The 18,375-nt window shown below is 41.5% G+C and overlaps 1 protein-coding gene across 3 annotated transcripts in view; it reads left to right on the top strand.

Moving 5' to 3' along the window:
- Positions 1-5,609: 5,609 nt before the first annotated feature.
- Positions 5,610-18,375, top strand: part of Tmem185a (transmembrane protein 185A) — a 30,496-nt gene continuing 17,730 nt past the window's right edge. For 2 of the 3 annotated variants that reach the window (XM_004668935.2, XM_004668934.3), the window contains exon 1: positions 5,634-5,727. In XM_004668935.2, the coding sequence (XP_004668992.1) occupies positions 5,690-5,727 (38 nt within the window). In that variant the 5' untranslated portion in view covers positions 5,634-5,689. Of the gene's footprint in view, positions 5,728-6,443; positions 6,625-18,375 lie in introns of all 3 variants that reach the window. The other variant, XM_045139833.1, reaches the window with a different exon arrangement.

The raw sequence follows: 18,375 nt of genomic DNA, 5'->3' as shown, positions 1-18,375 counted from the left end.
ACGAGTACTAGGAGGACTGGGAGAAGGGGCTACGGACAGATCTATGTCAGTTTTCCCTGGGGCTTGTCAGGCAAGGGACATGAGAGCAGAACGGGGTCAGAGGTGACCTAAAGCCCTGCAGCAGGATGGGCATGATGTACATAGTGAAGGGCAGTTCCTGTGTATCATCCCAGGATAAGAGCAAATGCCTTTCTGGAAATAGGCACATTACATGAATAGTTCTTTGATGGAGATGACAGGTGTGGAAAATGCCCATCCAAAGGAAGCTAGGGGTGACAGGGACAGCAGCCAAGATGTCCAATGTGCCTCACCAACTTTTATGGGAATATTTCCAGCATCCAGTGTCACACACACCACCTTCATATGTGAACATTTCCTTTCTGAAATTGAGCTAATGATGAGCAGAGGAGAACAGCAGAGGTGAGACCCTCTTCCATGACCACCTATGGGAAGATCCTAAGGTTCTCTAGATGCCCTAAGCCTTCCCCATGAGACTCTGTTGTGAGGCCTCAAAGCCCTGATCCTGTTCTTCTGTGAATCGCATGGCTCTTTCCTTTGTGTGTGTGTGTGTCTAAATTTCCATGTTCACATAAGGAAATGATCATTTGGGTTAAAGACCCATTCTAATGATTTCATCTCAATTTTATCACACCTGCAAAGTTCCTATTAGCAAATAAGTTTGTATTCAAAGGTTCTGGGGTGTAGGACTTCAACTTGTCTATAACAAATAATATACAAGTCCATACAGAGTAGGTGACCAACACAGAAGGCTCATTATTACTGAGCATACAACTTCTGCCCAAGACTTTAATATTCCCCAATCAGTATGTGTCTTACAATTCACATGCCCATTAATAGCAGAGATTTTACACTTCAAAATTAATCAAGTGGATGATTCATCTCTCATGTTATAACTGTTAAAATATGATATAAGTTGTTCTTTATAAGATCCAGATGCCTCATTATGTCCATGATCTGAGAGAATGTAGTAGGAAAACAGTACTGTGTGTGCCAAGAGATAATGTCTGCAGCCACCAGAAACTTGAAAGAGCTATCATTCCAGCAGAGGTGGTTCATTTCACAGAAATCTCTGAATGTCAATCATTTAGCAGGTTCCAGACATCCTGGCAGCTGCTGGGAAGTATGAGACTTCATGAGCTGAGTCCTCAAGGTACAGAGGCCTAGCAGAGTGCAACGATGACTGCATGCTGGACAGGATGGGGCACAGCTGGATATGCAAGAGATAGAGAACAAAACTATTCAACTCATCACAGGACCTCAGCACAGAGAGAAATGGACAATGTGACCAAACATTCTACCTATATTGCCCATTTTTCTGTGGTTGTATCTGTATATAGCATCTAGGATGGTTTGTTCCTGTCTTATTGCAGGGGTATGTCCAAGGAAAGCAATTTTGTGATAAGCTCTCAGAGTCTGGACAGTAGGGCCTTCACAAAAGGAGAGTGTTACAGGATCCCTGGCTCCAAGAGTATTTTTTTTCAGGCTGTTTGTGAATTGTTAAGACTTTTATCTAGAGAGTGGGTTTTAGTCATGTGCCTCTAGCTACATAGCTGCCTTGAGCAATTGCTGCTAAGACTGGATGGAAGATCTTATCCTCTAACCCAGTACTTATAAGGAAGTCAAGGTTGAGTGAAGACATCGGTCTCCCAATAGGTGCACTTGTTTTGATTTCTGTGCCTTTACAAGTGTTGTTCCCCCTTCTTATAACTTCTTTTTCTCTTTTCCCAGCCTGAAATCTTACATGAACTTTCACATTCAGCTCATCGTTTTCTAAGTTTCAGAAGTTGAAACACAGTGCTGTTTTGACTATTCATTTCTGTTTGTTTCCAGTGCCTCCTATATAGCACCTGGCACAAAGCATAGGCTTTATAAAACATGTTATGGATGAAGGAAACTGAAAGACTAAAGGTTATAGACTGACCCTGATGAAAGGCTGCTTTAAGGAAGGCAAGAGGAGGAAAGAACATCGTAGTTGGTGCAGAGGGTTGCAAAAGAACTTGTCAAGAGCTGGGAAGGGAAAAGAAAATGGAGGAGACACTGTGAAATGAGAAAACAAAAGTAAGGTACATGTGCATCTGGCTGATAATCTCTGGTAGGTGTGTCCTTCCTGTTTTCCCCATGTACCTGGCTACATGCACTTGTCCTTGGCATTTGGCAAGAGTATATCACTAGATGAAAGTGCCCCAGAAACTTCCCCATTTACCTGGGAGGCCTTTCTAGATGGCCTGGCTGCTATAATGGTTGAAAGAGAAAGCATATGGATACCGTGTTGTCTCTTAAACTCTGTTTCCCAATAGAAAATGGCCCCTGCTCCCTTTAGTAAAGAAGCTTGCTCCAGTGAGGGGTGATAATCTACATTTTTCTGGAGTTATTCTGGTGAACACAGTGACAGGAAGGCCACTGGGTCCATAGGAATACCCTTTTCTCCCAGGAACTGCCATTTTCAAGCCATAAGAGAAGTTTCCATGAGGAAGGTACTGTTTGTCAACTGTGGAAGAAGACGATGAAATAATTGCAAATCGAAGCAGAAATGTAAGTAATGCTTTCTTTATCCCTTCCACTTGCCCCTCAGTTCTTTCTCCCTGCAAACCCCTAACTCCAGTCTTTCTGTCTACCAAACCTTTTTCTAGGTTTCAGGCCCAGCCACTTCCAAGCAGGAACTCATGACCAGAAAAGCCACCTGTTTATTCAGGTCACACTAATGTTGATAGCAATAAATAGTTCTCTTAGGAAAAAGAAGATGGCATTTTGTAAGTGGACAGTCTCTGGAATTCCCAGCACCAGGATGGGACTTTATAGAAAACGTACTGTGGGGAATTTCAGGCTCAGAGTTGGGAAACTTTAGGCACACCTGTTTGCTGGCTAAATAATTTGTCAATTTTACCACTGACTCAAATAGTTTATCTTTATCAGGTTCAGGATTGGAGATTAGCTTCTGTCTTCTCATTGGAGCAATGGTGAAGCCTTCTAATACCACACCCTCTCTATTCTATTGCTAAAACCCATGAAAGAAGCCCTGATGTTATAGAAATCTGGGCCACAATCAACATCATCCTTCCCCTAGCCCAGATCCTAAGAAAAGTGCCAGAATGTAACAGAATTCTGTCTTCCTGGTCACTGTTCTTCAGAAGTATGGAGCCAATGTGAATATTCAACTGTGTCAGAAGGGCAACACAAATCCAAGGTAATCCTTAAAACCATAATGCAGACATACACTTATGCTTCTGGAACACTGTGATATGTGTTCACCCCAGGGCTACTCGCTGGTTTGTTTGGCAGCGTGCTTTTATTTAATAGAATCACTTCTTAACCTTGAGTAGAGAATGTTTGGGGCCTTCCATATGATGTCCCTGGAAAGTCAAAGACAAGGTCAAAGCAAAGTACAAGTTCAACTTTGCTAGAAGACAAGATACATGTGCCATTGTTTATATGGCTCAAGGTCTTTACTTAATGCAAGGAAACTTCTGGTCTGTTCATACAGGTCAGTGAAATCTTACAGTTTCATACAGAGTAGGCACAAAGCAAGGAATTCTAGGTGTGCAAGAGATAGTAGATGGATCTTTTGTGCTTGTTAGAGAACAGGGACTTGGAATTTCTAGCTTTGGTTTTCATGAGAGCACAGAAAAAGTACACGATGGGATCTCTAGTGCCCTTGAAACAATGAAGACTATTTACCTCTTGAAGATGATGTTTGGGATAGTTTAATTCTTTCAATATTTTCAGTGTGTTTTTCATGGAATTTGTCTTACCAGAAAAAAAAATTCTATGTTATTCATATAGAAAATCCCTATAGCCTAATCATCTCCAGAGGTAAATGCTAAAATTACATTTGTGGGCCTGAAGGGCAGTGGTCAGGTCCAAGCATATCTGAGAACTCATGAAAAGTAGCACCATCCGTGGCCACTCTCCATGAAGCTATTGAGAACAACATGCTATTCAAGCGTTGAAACTAACAAGTAGACTCCCTCTTGATAACTACTTGAGGTAAGGTCACTAGGAAAAACATGGTGTTGGCCACTTTGTTCGTAAGCAGGCACCATATTCTAGCAGTGTAGCCTGCAGATTTCATAGAACCTTGAGTTGCATTTTGCTCCTCTACCTTCACTGGCTCAGTGGCATTGGACACATTACATAAGTTTATCTATGCTTTAGTTCTTCTGTATTGTAATATTCATTGGGAACCTCATCAGGGATCACATTGGATATCATCTGGAGGATGGACATGGGAGGTGGGTCAAAATTTCAGAGATAGGATCTTGGTGCTTTTGCCCTGAAAGCTTCACTCAAGTTACTCATGCATAAACCAGCTCATATAATAATATCCATTTCCCTGTGGGTGTTGTGAAGCCTAATTACCACTTATGAAATGTTTTTAAGTTCTCAGAAGAAAGATGATACATCGTGGCAAAGTATGGTTCTCACAATTGTGATCCTCTTAAGCTTCCCCTGAGGCTAACCAGCACAAAATTGCCATTCATAAAACTGCTATTGTAGCAAGTATGACTATTATCCATAATGATAGCAGACTAATACTTAAGGTATTGCTGCACTCATGAAAAAAAAAGAAACTCTTAAATCAGCTGGAAGTGAAGATCGCAGACTAAGTACCCTGCTATGAGACTGTATTGCTCTTGGATAAGAAAAGCAAACAGAATCCTTCAAGGTGCTGGCCCTTGGAAGAATACCAGTTACTAAGAGCTTTTTTTGAGCATCTAGTATTCATTGGTCAATGTATTATGCATCATCTCACTGAACTTCTTAACCAGCTAAAAAAGTAGGTTTACTCATCTCAATTTTGTACAGAAGAAAAACTGAGGCTAAAAAGTTTGTCCAGTGAAGATCAACCTGGCACTTCTAAGAAAGATAGCTGGAAGTGGAAGAAGGCCAGGTCTGAGGTGACCGCAAAGTCTTGGCAGGAGTCTTGCATTTCTGAAGTAGGTTACAACAGTGATCTCTCTAGCTTGGACCTTCCCCTAAATAGACCTGCTGTCACGAAAAGCAGGCACCTAGTAAGGAACAGAAGATGGCAGGGAGGGGAGATGACTTTGGAGCAGGGTAATGTGGGATTGGGATGGCCAGTTTATCTAGACATGCTGACTTGGGGCTTGGAAGTTAATGTGCAAATTAGGTGCACTGGTAGATCTGACAGGCAAAGCCTGGGGACAGAGCACCAAAATGCAACTTCTCACCTGCGGCCACAACACCCATCCCAAGGCAGTGTGGGGAGGTAGGTGGGGGAGCGTAGGAGCATGGGACAGGTGTCTGTGAAGACCACATGGCTGACTCCTGGGAGGCATAGCCCCTTCCTTCCAGGCTTCCACATAGTCAGGTCCCCATGTGGTTCTTTGTCCCTTCCCCCTGGCACCCTCTTTCTCGTAATCTCTATCTCCCCGCAGTTCCCTCCGCGATTGGGTTTAAGGAGCCAGCGCCAGCCAGGCCCAGAGAACTGGGCGGGGGCCAGAGCGCATGCGCGGCCTCTGTACGGAAGCCCGGAAGCCGGAAGAAGGGGCGGAGGCAGCGGCTCAGGTTTCTTCCAGCTGCGGTGGCGGCGGCGGCGGCGGCGTTGGGGACGCAGCTGGCGCTGAGACCATGATCCCGCTGTGAGGCGTAGGCTGAGCGGCGCGGGGGGGCGGGGGAAGACGGGGACGGCACGGTGAAGTTCTCCGCCATGAACCTGAGGGGCCTCTTCCAGGACTTCAATCCGAGGTGAGACGGTGACGTTGGTGGTGCCTCCGGGAGTACAAGGCGAGCGGGGGCTCGGACGCGGGCGCCCGTGCGGTGCGGCACGGCGGCCGTGATGCTGCAAGCCGAGGACCCGGGCGGCTCTCCCGGGATGCGGTCGGCCTCAGTGCCCGCCACTCTCTTCTTTCCGCGCCAAGGAATCACTCGGCCGTGGCCCAAGTTGCCGGTCTCAGAGCCCTGTCCTCCAGGCGAAACCGTCCCCTGGCTTCTCTCCTTGGGAGTCAAACTTCCTCCTCGTCTCGGCTCCATCTTCTCTCATCCGACTGTCCTCTTTCCCTGTACCATTCTCTGCCCATCTCACTTGACCCCCCCCCCCCCGCCACACCCCAGCTGTTTCCTCTAGTTCCTGCAGCCCTTGAGTCTTTCCTTACATTTACGCTCATCTCCCGTTTGCTTTCTTCTGTGGTCAAGTGATGTCTGAAGCACTTGAGTTTTTGGAGTCGCTGTCAAAGAGTATGGCAAGCTTTACCAAGCCTCTGGGGTGAAATTCATTATTTTCCATAGGTATTTTCTTCCCAGCCTTCATTGTACGTTTATTTGCAGGAAGTAGATACTGCCATTCTTATGTCTCAGACTGGGGGTATCCACTGGGCAAAGAGGAGAGAGACACTGCCTCCTCAGGAAGAAAGCTACTGTTGTTGCACTTGTCTAAGTGTTGTAAAACTCTGCTCTCTCCCCAGGCTTTGAGCTCCCCGAAGCACCGACCACTTCCTGGTCTTCTCCTTCCCATTGCACCTGCACCCACCTCAGCTGACATGCTGTAGACACTTATGAAATGTCTGTGGAAGTAAACTGATTCAAAAGGATTGGAGGCTAGGTCACGCGGAACCAAGTGATTTTCTGCCTCTCTTTGACCTCTGTGTAAGATACTGACAGCTTAAGTTCACTGCTCTGTGAAGGGTGTATCTGTTTCCTTTATTTATTAGCTCGGAAGTCATGCACTCAATAAACCATTTATGTGATAGAGTTAGCTCTTACACTAAATACTTCCTATGCTTGACAATCCCAGCCTAGAGCAAAGGACAGGTAAATAAAGGACTTATTCTATTCTACTTACTGTGCATTGCTGAGCTGTGGGAGCCCACTGAGGGCACTGTTTTGGCTGCTTGTTGGAAATGAAAACTTTTAAAGAAAGCATGTATGTTTGCAGTGCAGTTTCCATAGCGATGGTGACATTTAAAACTACACAGAAGCCATTGTGGTCTTAGGTGCTCTTAATTGTCTTTGAGCTTATGTTATGGTCTTGCTTGTCAATGTCCCTATCATTGTGCAGTCATTATTGTTGGCCTTGCAAGCATTCAAGTGCTTTGGCCTGCTTCTGTCCTAGAAGGGAAGATTGGTTTGCAGGACCACAGCTCTGCTGGACATACCTTGTGTACCTTCCGTGTTTGCCGAGGGCTATGAGAAAGATAGCTCAAAGCTGGATTGTTCCATGTCCTTGGCAACCCACTTATCTGTCTGTTAAATCTGTAGAATGAGCATAATCTCTCACAAGGTGAGTGAACCTAAATTAATGTTTAATTGTAAAGTGCTTTATAAATAGAAAATTCCATTTGCTATGTGACAGATAATCTGGAAGCCATAAGGTGATTGCTCAAATTATCTAATAGGCTAAGAGTTATGAAAGCAAAAGGGTGCTATACTGATAACACGCTTCACTGGCTTTTCTTTAAGCCTCCCATCCCCCCATAATAATAACCAGAAATTATAATTAAATACTGTATCTGAAGGGGATAATAATAATCATCAACATATTCATCAGCACTTAATTTTTACATGCATTAAAATGCATCTCTACCATGAGAAGTTTAAAGGCTGTTTTTTACTTCACCATTTCTTTTTTGATGTCGTCACTGGGAGAGAGCAGTGCTACCTGACAGATACTTCCAGAAGATATTAGCTAAGTAATATTGACAACTTCATTTTTTTTTTTTAGCTAGTGGTGTTTCTAGGCTTGTGAGCTCACCTAGTTTTTGATACTGTATGTCTTTCCCTGCTGAGGAAAGTCTTTCAATCAGCAAGTGGGCAAAAGTGCAAACTGAGGGTTGGAGACAGGAAAGCACCTTCTCTACCTCTAATTCTGAGCCAATGTGTTATGCCCCTCCTCCTCTAGTGCTTAGACACACACTGTTGCTTTAGCGGGGTTGTTTTCCTCTTCCTGTTTGTACCTCTGTAGTAAACCATAGTCCTCCTTTAGAGCATGCATTTGTGCCCTTGCATTTGCCTGTGCTTGATTTATCTCTCTCCCCTGTGAAATTTAATCCATGTGAGGCCAAGACCATGGCTGTTAATATTGCAATTTGTGTGCATGAGGTAATGTTTGGCTTAATAAGTATTTGTGAAATAAATGAATAACTCTAGATCCTATAAGAGCAGTCTGAGCTGCTGCTTTCAATGATTGCTTTCGTATCGGTGTGTGGTCCATCTCTTTTTTATTCCTCTTTCATTCCTTCAGAATGTAGTAGCCATTTTAGTGGAGAGATGGGAAAGACTGCTAAGACTTGATTTGGTGGTTCCCAAGGCATAGGCTGTGGATCCGGCTCTCTTGTTTTACCTTGTAGATTGTAGTGAATGAATCAGAATCTACTGCAGTATTTCTGAGGCCCTAGAAATTACAGTGGCAGAATAATTCAAAATTTTTTTTTTGGTGGGGGGACACAGTTTTCTACAGTGGTGTAGCCATTGCTAAGTTGGATGTGTTCTGGTGAATAACCCCCTACTGTGCAACTTCATTAAATTCAGTGGGTCTGTGTGCCTCTCTCTCTCTCCCTCTCTCCCTCCCTCCCTCTCTCACACACACAGAGTAATAAAAATAGAAGAGGGAGTAGCTGGGAAGTAGGGGTTTAGTGGGAGGGTGAGGAGAAAGAGAAGGTAATGGGAGGTGCTTATTATCAAAATACATTATATATTATACATGTATAAAACTTGTCAATAAAAATAAACTTGAAAAAAGTGTTTACCACCCAGTTATTCAGAGCTTCCAGCTGATCCTCTACCTGTTTCCATCTTTCATAGAACTGGTTCATAAACTTCTTTTCAGAGTTGCTTTTCATTTATTTATTTATTTTGGTTTTTTAAGGTAGGGTCTCACTCTAGTTCAGCCTGACCTGGAATTCACTGTGTAGTCTCAGGGTGGCCTGGAACTCATGGAGATCCTCCTACCTCTGCCTCCCCAGTGCTGGGATTAAAGGTGAGCGCCACTATGCCCGACTTCATAGTTGCTTTTTAGTTATACAGGTTAAAATTTATTAAAACAATAACCAATAAAAAGTATTTTCTTGAGTGCCTGAGGCCTCCTAACACCTTGGGAGTGCTCTTCTTAGAATAGCCAAACGACTAGAACTGTGAAGAATCTGAAAACTGTAAATCAGAGTGTTCTCTGACATAGAGCTCCAAGAGCACAGCGCCTTAAATGGGTATTCTAACCACATAACAGGACCTTGGGACTTTCTACTATTTTCGTAGAGTGGCTTGCTTAGAAAAGGCCCTTCAGGGCTAGAGAGATGGCTCCATAGTTGTGCTTGCCTGTGAAGCCCAAGGACTCCTGTTTGAGGTTCGATTCCCCAGGACCCATGTTAGCCAGATGCACATGGGGGCACACGTCTGGAGTTCGTTTGCAGTGTCTGGAGCCCTGGTGCACCTATTCTCTCTATCCACTTCTTTTCTCTGTCACTCTCAAATGAACAAATAAAAATACCAAAAAAAATAATAATAATAACGCCCTTCAGCTCTGGTAGCCGTGCAGCCCTGGAAGACTGTGAGAGCTCTGCTAGGTGTTCTAAACCATCTGCATGAGTTCCTGATGGGAGTGTGGTCCATCCCTCAGGTGTGCTGGGTGGGAACATGGAGAAATGCCTCTTGGGTGTGTGTGTGGGGGGGGGGAGCATGTATACATGTAGTTCTAATGAAATCAATGGGCTTTGGAAACTTCCCATAGGCTTCATCTTTTAAAGCCATTTTATAGTCTTTTAAAGTCATATTGTCTCATTTGAAATCAGAAAAAAAGTGAATGTGATTGCTGGTAATACTTCACTGAAAGCAGTTACCTTGCCTTCAATTGTTTGCAAAGTATATTTAAGATCTCTGTTGAATTACCTTCTCATTGTTGTGACAAGCACATGATCGAAAGCAGCTTATAGGAGGAAAGGATTTATTTCAGGCTAACAGATTCCAGAGAAGCTTCATCATGGTGTTAGAAGCTGGCTCACTTCTTCATTTATCTACAACAGAACAATTAAAAAGAGCAGCCAGAGTTCAGGCTAGTTCAAAACACACCTAGGGCTGGAACCAAGATCCATCCACAGTGACACAGGCTCTGCCTGCTGGAGACTTAAGTAGCAAGCTTAATCAAAAATACTTGAGGCTCTGGGTCCCTTTACATTCAAACTCCTACAGTATGAATTCATGGAACATCTTTCAGATAAGTTTCCATATGCCAAAACACGTGTTAGCTTCTGTATCTACAAGATGAAATGGGATATAATCCCTCTCTCAATGCTTGAGTCTAGTGGAAGATACAAAAATGCAAACAGAAATTAAAATTTAGCAGTGTGAGGCATTACAGAGACAGGAGCTGAATGTCATGCAAAAGACAGAGAGCAGAGCTACTGACTAAAACAGGAAGGAAAAGTTCCATAGTAACTTTTAAGCCAGATTTTGGAGAAAATTATAGGGTTTTGTCAGATGAGGAATGGAGTCTTGGAAGAGATAGACAGGATCTTTAGAAGGCCAGGTGTGTAGACAGTGTTGGAAAAGTCAATGTGTTTAGATCACTGTGGATAACATGGTGCTATGTTTTCAAAATACCTGCTGTTGGGCTTGGGGTAGAGTTCAGTAATAGAGCTTGCCTAGTATGTGCATGGCCTTACGTTCTCTTTAGAGTCAGTTTTACAAACCATGTAATAAGTTCTTTCTCATTGTATTATATATCCATTTTTGAGCCACTTAGTCTGATCACATATATTATTCACTAAATTTGGCACCAGCTAAGTTTTGGCAGTCTACTTTCATTGAGAGTGTCAGTAGTTAGGAGGCTCAGAAGAACATACTTGAGGCCCCCTCAAGGCACTCCAGAGAGGAGTGCTCTAAGATTGTTCAACCAGTGGTCTGTTGCAATTCATGCATTGCCTTCCAGTGAGGCTGGTAAAGGGAGACAAGTCTCATTTGAATGTGTACTATCCATTTTTAAAAATATTCCTATAACTTCTACATCCATATTTTTATTAGCTGTGAGCGCTGTTTTGTTGTATCTTTAAGACAGTGTCACACTAGTCCAGGTTGACCTGGAATTCATTCTGTAGCCCAGGCTGGCCTTCAACTCACACCATCCTATCTCATTCTCCTGAATGGTGAGATTAAAGTTGTGAGTCATCACACATGTCACCTATGAGTTCTTTGAAGGCCAGGATTCTGAGGCACTGAAAAAATGTGCTGAATGAGCGAATGTTGAGTATAAACAGATATGTGCTACTGGAAAATCCTTGTTATATGTGAGAAACAGGACAGTGAAGAAGTATTAGTTTCCTAGAACTATAGAAGTTAAGTTTACTAATACTGAGCTAGGGGTTTCTGGATGCTTTGCCTGGTGATGGGTCATATGTATACAAAGTAACTAGAATTTCAATTATAAGCCTTGAACTGAACTCTAGAGATGGGTGCTGTATAACTAATGATTTATTCTTTGTTGACTGTGATATAATAGAACATAATTTTCACACAATAATGCTTAAATGTATGAGGACTCAGATGAGGTGCCAGAATTAGGGGAGAAGACTGTGCCTACACTGCTGGTCAGCAGCAGATAAGAACCTGAATGTAGATCTCCCTTGACTGGACTACTTCTAGTATTCCTTAAGATTTTTTTTTTAAGAGAGTGAAAGAAAGACAAAGCCAGGGCCTCAGCCACTGCAATTGAATGCCAAACGCTTGGCCACCTAGTGGTCAGGTGCTTGCCTCACCTTTGTGTATCTGGTTAATGTGGGACCTGCAGATTAGATCATGGGTCCTTAGGCTTCTTAGGCCAATGCCTTAACCACTAGGCAATCTCTCCAGCCCAAGTATTTTTTTTTTGAGGCAAGCCCAAAAGACTGGCCTTTTTAATGCAAGAGAGTGAGAGCGAGTATGAGAGAGAGGGAGAGAGAATGAGATTTGGCACACCAGGGCCTCCAGCCACTATAATTGAACTGCAGAGCTTGTGCTACCATGTACGCATGGGAAACCTTGTGCACTTGTGTCACCTTGTGCATCAAGCTTATGTGGGATCTTGAGAGTTGAACATGGGTCCTTAGGCTTTGCAGGCAAGTGCCTTAACTGCTAAGCCATCTCTCCAGCCCCCTTAAGAATTGTTTTATCTGATTTTATGCTCCCAGACATTTTTCATCTTAATAAAATCAGTTAAAATTTCCAGTTGAATATTTCCAAATTGGCTAATAAGATTCTGCTCAGCGTGAGAGGTGCAGTTATGTTAACAGTTTGTGAGAATATAAGTAGTTTATCAATTAGAGCCGGTCTTCCAAGCCATAGTCAGAAATTTGTCATCTCGAGTAGTGTGTGTGTGTGTGTGTGTGTGTGTGTGTGTGTGTGTGTGAGAGAGAGAGAGAGAGAGAGAGAGAGAGAGAGAGAGAAGAGAGAGCAAGAGGGGGGTGTGTGGGGGAGGGAGAGGGAGGAAGAGTGAGAGAGAATATTTATTTGGGCATATATACATATTCTCATTAAGCTAGCAGCTTCACTAGAAAAACCCAGGTCTAAAAAGCCCAAACTTGTGCATGTGGCTGGGCAAGAGACACTGACATCCTCCTCTTCCCATACACCCATACAAATAAGTGCATTAAAAAAGCTTCTTAGATGTCCTTCAAATCTTAATAAGAAATTATATTATTTAGCACTTTAACTTCCAGCCATGATATAAATACAGGAATAAAATTTACCATCTCACCTTAAAAAAGGAACTGAACAATTACACTTTCCCATATTGGACACCAGGCAGCAAAGAACAAAAAGGCAGGAGGAAAGAAACACAGAGGACAAAATCAGTACTTCCCTAGTTGACTGACTGGAGGCAGATACTAGCCTCCAGGAAAAAAGTAGTTAAAAACCTAATGCTTTCATTTATATTTAATAATTATGTTAAATCTAAGTACTCTAAATGCCCCCAAAGAGAATCATATTACTGAAATAAGAAAAAAATATATAAGAGTTTTGGTGGAGTCTTTAAGTACAGAATCATGTCATCTGCATATAGGACTAGTTTGACTTCTTCCTTTCCAATTTGTATCCTTTCTATTTCTTAATCTTCTCATTCTAGGTCAGACTTCAAGTACTATGTTAAATAATTGGGGGGAGTAGACATTCTTCTCTTATTACAGGTTTTAGTGAGAATGCTTCAAGTTTCCCCCCATTTTACTATGATTTAAACTTTAGGTTTGCTATATATGGCCTTTGTAATGTTGAGATATAATCCTTCCATCCCTCGTTTCTCCAATGACTTGATCATGAAGGGATATTGTATTTTGTGGAAGGCCTTTTCTGCATCTATGAAGATGATCATATGATTTCTATCTTTAAGTCTATTTATATCATATGTTTATTGATTTCCATATGTTGAGCCATCCTGCATCCCTGGAATAATCTTACTTGGTAGAGCTGGGTGATATTTTTAATGTGTTCCTGAATTCAACTTGCAATAATTGTGTTGAAAATTTTGGTATCTAAGTTAGTCAGGGATATAGGTCTATAATTTTTTAAATTGTATCTCTGTCTGTTTTTGGTATTGGTATAATGTTGGCTTCATTGAAGGACTTAGGAAGCATTCCTTCCTTTTTGCTGTTATGAAATGGATTGACAGCTATGGTTTCAATTCTTCTACAAAGTTCAGGTAAAATTCAGCAGTGAACTCATCTTGGCCTGGACTAATTTTTTTGTCAGGGGATATTTGCTTGTTTGTTTGTTTTAAATCAGGGTATCACTTTAACCCAGGCTGACCTGGAACTCACTCTTTTGCACAGGCTAGCCTTGAACTCATGGAGATCCTCCTACCTCAGTCTCCTGAGAACAGAGATTAAAGGTATGTGCCACCACACCTGGCTGGTTGGCAATTTTTAATTATTGCTTCAATCTTGTGCTTTGTTATAGCTCTATTTAATTTTTTTTATCTTGCCTGTGTTTAACTTTGATAGATCATATGTATGAATAAATTCATCCATTTTTTCCTACATTTTCCAGTTTGGTAGAATATAGGCTTTTGAAATATGTTATTATAATTCTCTTAATTTCATTGGTATCTGTTGTTATATCTCCTTTTTCATCTCTAATCTTGTTGATTAGGGTCTCCTCTCTCGTTTTGGTTAATTTGGCTAGGAGTTTTCAATCTTGTTTTATTTTTTGAATCACTAACTCTTTGTTTCATCACTTTTAAAAATGATCTTTATTTCTAATTCTTCAATGTCTGTTCTGATCTTGATTATTTCTTTTCTGTGTAGTACTTTTGGGTTTGGATTGTTTTTTTTTTTTTCCAAAGCCACCAGGTGGATCATGTTTTGTTTTGTTGTGTTTTGTTTTGTTTTGTTTTGTTTTGTTTTTCGAGGTAGGGTCTCACTCTGGTCCAGGCTGACCTGGAATTAACTCTGTAGTCTCAGGGTGGCCTTGAACTCGTGGATGGATCATTATTTATTTGAGGTTTCTTTTCTTTTGGGATGTATATATTTGGAGCTGTAAGGCTATAAACTTTCCTCGTAGACTGCCTTCATTGTGTACCATCATTTTAAAAAATATATTTTATTTTTATTTATTTGATACAGAAAGAGGAAGAGAGAGAGAATGGGCACTCCAGGGCTTCTAGCCTCTGCAGACAAACTCCAGACAGGCGTGCCTCCTTGTGTATCTGGCTAACATGGGTCTTGGGGACTAGAACCTGGGTCCTTTGGCTTTGCAGGCAAACAAACGCCTTAATCGCAAGCCATTCTCCAGTCCTGTACCATCATTTTTGACATGTTGTGTTTGCATTTTCATGGAGCTCTAGGATTTTTTTGGTTTCCTTCTTGATTTCTTCAATGGCCCATTCAATAGTGTGTTTACTCTTGAGGAATTTGTGTATTATTTGTTGTTAATTGCTAGCTTTATTGCATTGTGGTCAGATTTAATACAAGGAATTAATCCAATTTTCCTAAATTTGTGGAAACTTGCTTTATGACTTAGTTTATGATCTATTTTAGAAAAGGTTCCATGTGCTGCTGAGAAGAATGTGTATTCTGTGACATTTGGGTGGAATGTTCTGTAGATGTCTCTAAAGTCCATTTGACGTATAGTGTCCATTTTTTTTTTTTAGATGATGTCTGTTGATGATAGTGGGGTATTGAAAGTGCCCACTGTTGTATTGGGATGCAAGTCTGACTTTATATCTTGCAGATTTTTCTTTATAAATTTTAGTGCACCTGCATTTGGTGAATATGTGTTTAGTATTATAATATCCTCTACTTGAATTGTTCTCTTGATGAGTATAAGTGTTTTTTAAAATCTCTTTTGATTACTTTTGGTAAAGTATATTTTGTCAGATAGTAATATAGCTATAGTTGCTTGTTTCCTAGTTCCATTTGCTTTCAATATATTTTTTTCATTCTTTCACCCTAAGATGATATATGCCTTTGATTGTAAGGTGCGCTTCTTGAAGAAATGGATCGTGTTGTCCAATACAACCTCTTAGCCCGTGACTTTTGACTAGGGAGTTGATTCCATTGATATACAGAGTTATTATGGATATGTGAGTCAATCTGTGCCATGTTGATAATTTTATGGAGTTTGGTTTTCTCTTGATTTTCATTTACTTTTACAACTGATTTAGTTTTGATTATTGTTGTTGACCTCCTGTAGCCCCTTGAGTATATTTATTCCTCTTTCCAGTGCAAAGTGTTCTATCCAGTATTCTACGTAGGGCTGGTTTAGTACTCACATATTCATATAGCTGTTTTTTATCATGGGAAATTTTTCTTTCTCCTGCTATTATGAGAGAGAATTTTTCTGAGTATGGTTGTTTGGGTTGACAGCTATGGTCTTTCAGTACTTGAAATACTTCATTCCAAGCCCTTCCAACTTTCAGACTTTCCATTGAGAAACCAGATGTTGTTCTGATGGGCTTACCTTAGTAAGTGATAAGCTGTTTCCCTTTCAGCTTTTAATACTATCTGTTTGTTTTCTACTTATTTTGTTACAACTATAATGTGACATTGGGAATTTTTTTGGCAGGGGAGTGATACTGTCGATTTGGTTTTCTGTATGTATCTTATAAGATTTGGAAATTTTTCTTCTATAATACTTTTATGCCATTGACTAGAAGTTCTTGTATGCCTATGATTTCAGTGTTTGGTCTTTTTAAGGTGTTCTGCATTTCTTTCATGTTCTGCTCTTTTTTTTTTTTTTTTTTTTTTTTTTTTTTACTTGCCATTGATTAGGGCCCCTCATTCTATTTCCTCGGCCTTGTCCTCAAGTTCTGATACTCTGTTCTCCACATAATCTATTATATTGGTATGGCTTTCTGGTAGATTTTTTATTTCGAGATAGGTTCTCACACTAGCCCAGGCTAATTTAGAACTCATTCTGAAATCCTAGGCTGGCATGAAACCCTCAGTGATCCCCTTACATCTGTTTTCTGAGTGTAGGAAATAAAGGCTTGTACCACCCAGTTAGCTTTTATAAAATATATTTTTTTATTTATTTACTTGAGAAATAGATATAGAGAGTGAGTGCTCATTAGGGCCTCCTGCTATTGCAAATAAACTCCAGTTGCATGCACCACTTACTGTGTCTGGCTTTAAATGGATACTGAGGAATCAAAACCAGGCTGGCCATCAGGTTTTGCAAGGAAGTACCTTTAACCATTGAGCCATTTCCTCATCCCTCCTGGTGGCTTTTTAATTTAATGATTTCATCTTTTATTTCTGTTTGTTTTTTTCTTCAGTGTCTCTATCTCTTCATTGTGTTCCATTTTCATGTTTTTGATTTGAATTTTTCATTACATTTAGTGCACTGTGTTCTGTTGGAATTCATTCAGGCATTTTTTCATGCCTGCTCTGAATTTATTTAGGTGATTTTTGAGTTTTTATAGTTGATTATCTTGTTCATGTCCTCTTAAAGTTTGTGTTTTAGAATTCTTTGTCTGGAGTTTCCTCTAAGTAGTTTTCTTAGAGATTTCAACTATGGGACTTGGCATTCTTGGTGGGGATATCTTGCCCTGGTTTCTCATGTTACTTGTCTTGTGTTGGTGTTTGCCCATCTAGAGATAATCCCTTTGTCTTTTTAAAAATTATTTTATTTTATTTATTTGCCAGGAGGTGGGGGTAGTGGGCATGCCAAGGCATCTTGCCATTGCAGACAAACTCAAGATGCACATGCCATTTTGTGTATCTGGCTGTATATAGGTACTAGGGAATTAAATCCAGACCATCCAGCTTTTTTTGTTGTTGTTGTTGGGGATGGGATTGAGATAGAGTCTCACTCTAGCCCAAGCTGACCTGGAATTCACTATGTAGTCTCAGGATGGCCTTGAACTTACAGTTATCCTCCTACCTCTGCCTCCCATGTGCTGGGATTAAAGGCATGTGTCACCATGCCCAGCCTGTTCAGCTTTTGCTAGCAAGTGCCTTCAACCACTGAACCACCTCTCCAGCCCCAATCCCTTTGTCTTGCTGAGAATGTAGCACCAGCAGCTCCACAGGGGGACATAGGATGGCCTGTGCCTTGACTGCTTCAGTAATAGGCATAAGTTGGAACCAGAAAGTCCCTAGGTCTGTGCCTTTACTACTCCAAGTCGTCACTCCATTTGGTGCCTGGGGGTTGTGCCAAGTGGCCTGGTCCTCCTGGCTCTGGGTGTGCAACCTATAGGCATATGGTTCGGGCAAAGGGGAGAGCCAGTCACAAGCTTTATGGGGGCTTGTGCCAGCAACTTGTTTCTTCTGGCTCCAGCTGGGTCGAAATCTGGGTTGGGTGGAGTGGCAAGTCATTCACAAGTTCAATGGAGGCCTGTGACAAATAGCCTTGTCCTTCTGGCTCTGGGCATGCAGGCAATACACCTCTGGAAGGTAGATCTTTATACAAGGGTGGACGTAGAAGCACTTAATAATAGAATTTCTCGATATTTAAAGAGCATCTTCAGATGTCCTCTTTTTTAAAAAAAAATTATTTATTTATTTATTTGAGAGCAACAGACACAGAGAGAAAGACAGATAGAGGGAGAGAGAGAGAATGGGCGCGCCAGGGCTTCCAGCCTCTGCAAACGAACTCCAGATGCGTGCGCCCCCTTGTGCATCTGGCTAACGTGGGACCTGGGGAACCGAGCCTCGAACCAGGGTCCTTAGGCTTCACAGGCAAGCGCTTAACCGCTAAGCCATCTCTCCAGCCCAGATGTCCTCTTTTTTAAAAAAATGTTTTTTGCATATGTATGTATGTGTGAATATGGAGTATGCTATGGTTTCTTGCCTAGACACATACATCACTTTCTGGCTTTGCTTAGGAATCAAACCAGGGCCAGTAGACTTTGCAAGCAAGCATCTTCTACTACTGAGTAATTTCCCTAGATACCCAGAAGTTCTTTTTATGTGGAAAATGAGTGTCTCTCTATTTGTT

This window comes from Jaculus jaculus, chromosome X (assembly GCF_020740685.1).
Source record: "Jaculus jaculus isolate mJacJac1 chromosome X, mJacJac1.mat.Y.cur, whole genome shotgun sequence".
In the NCBI taxonomy this organism is placed as follows: Eukaryota; Metazoa; Chordata; class Mammalia; order Rodentia; family Dipodidae; genus Jaculus; species Jaculus jaculus.
This window is presented reverse-complemented; position numbering and strand designations above follow the sequence as displayed.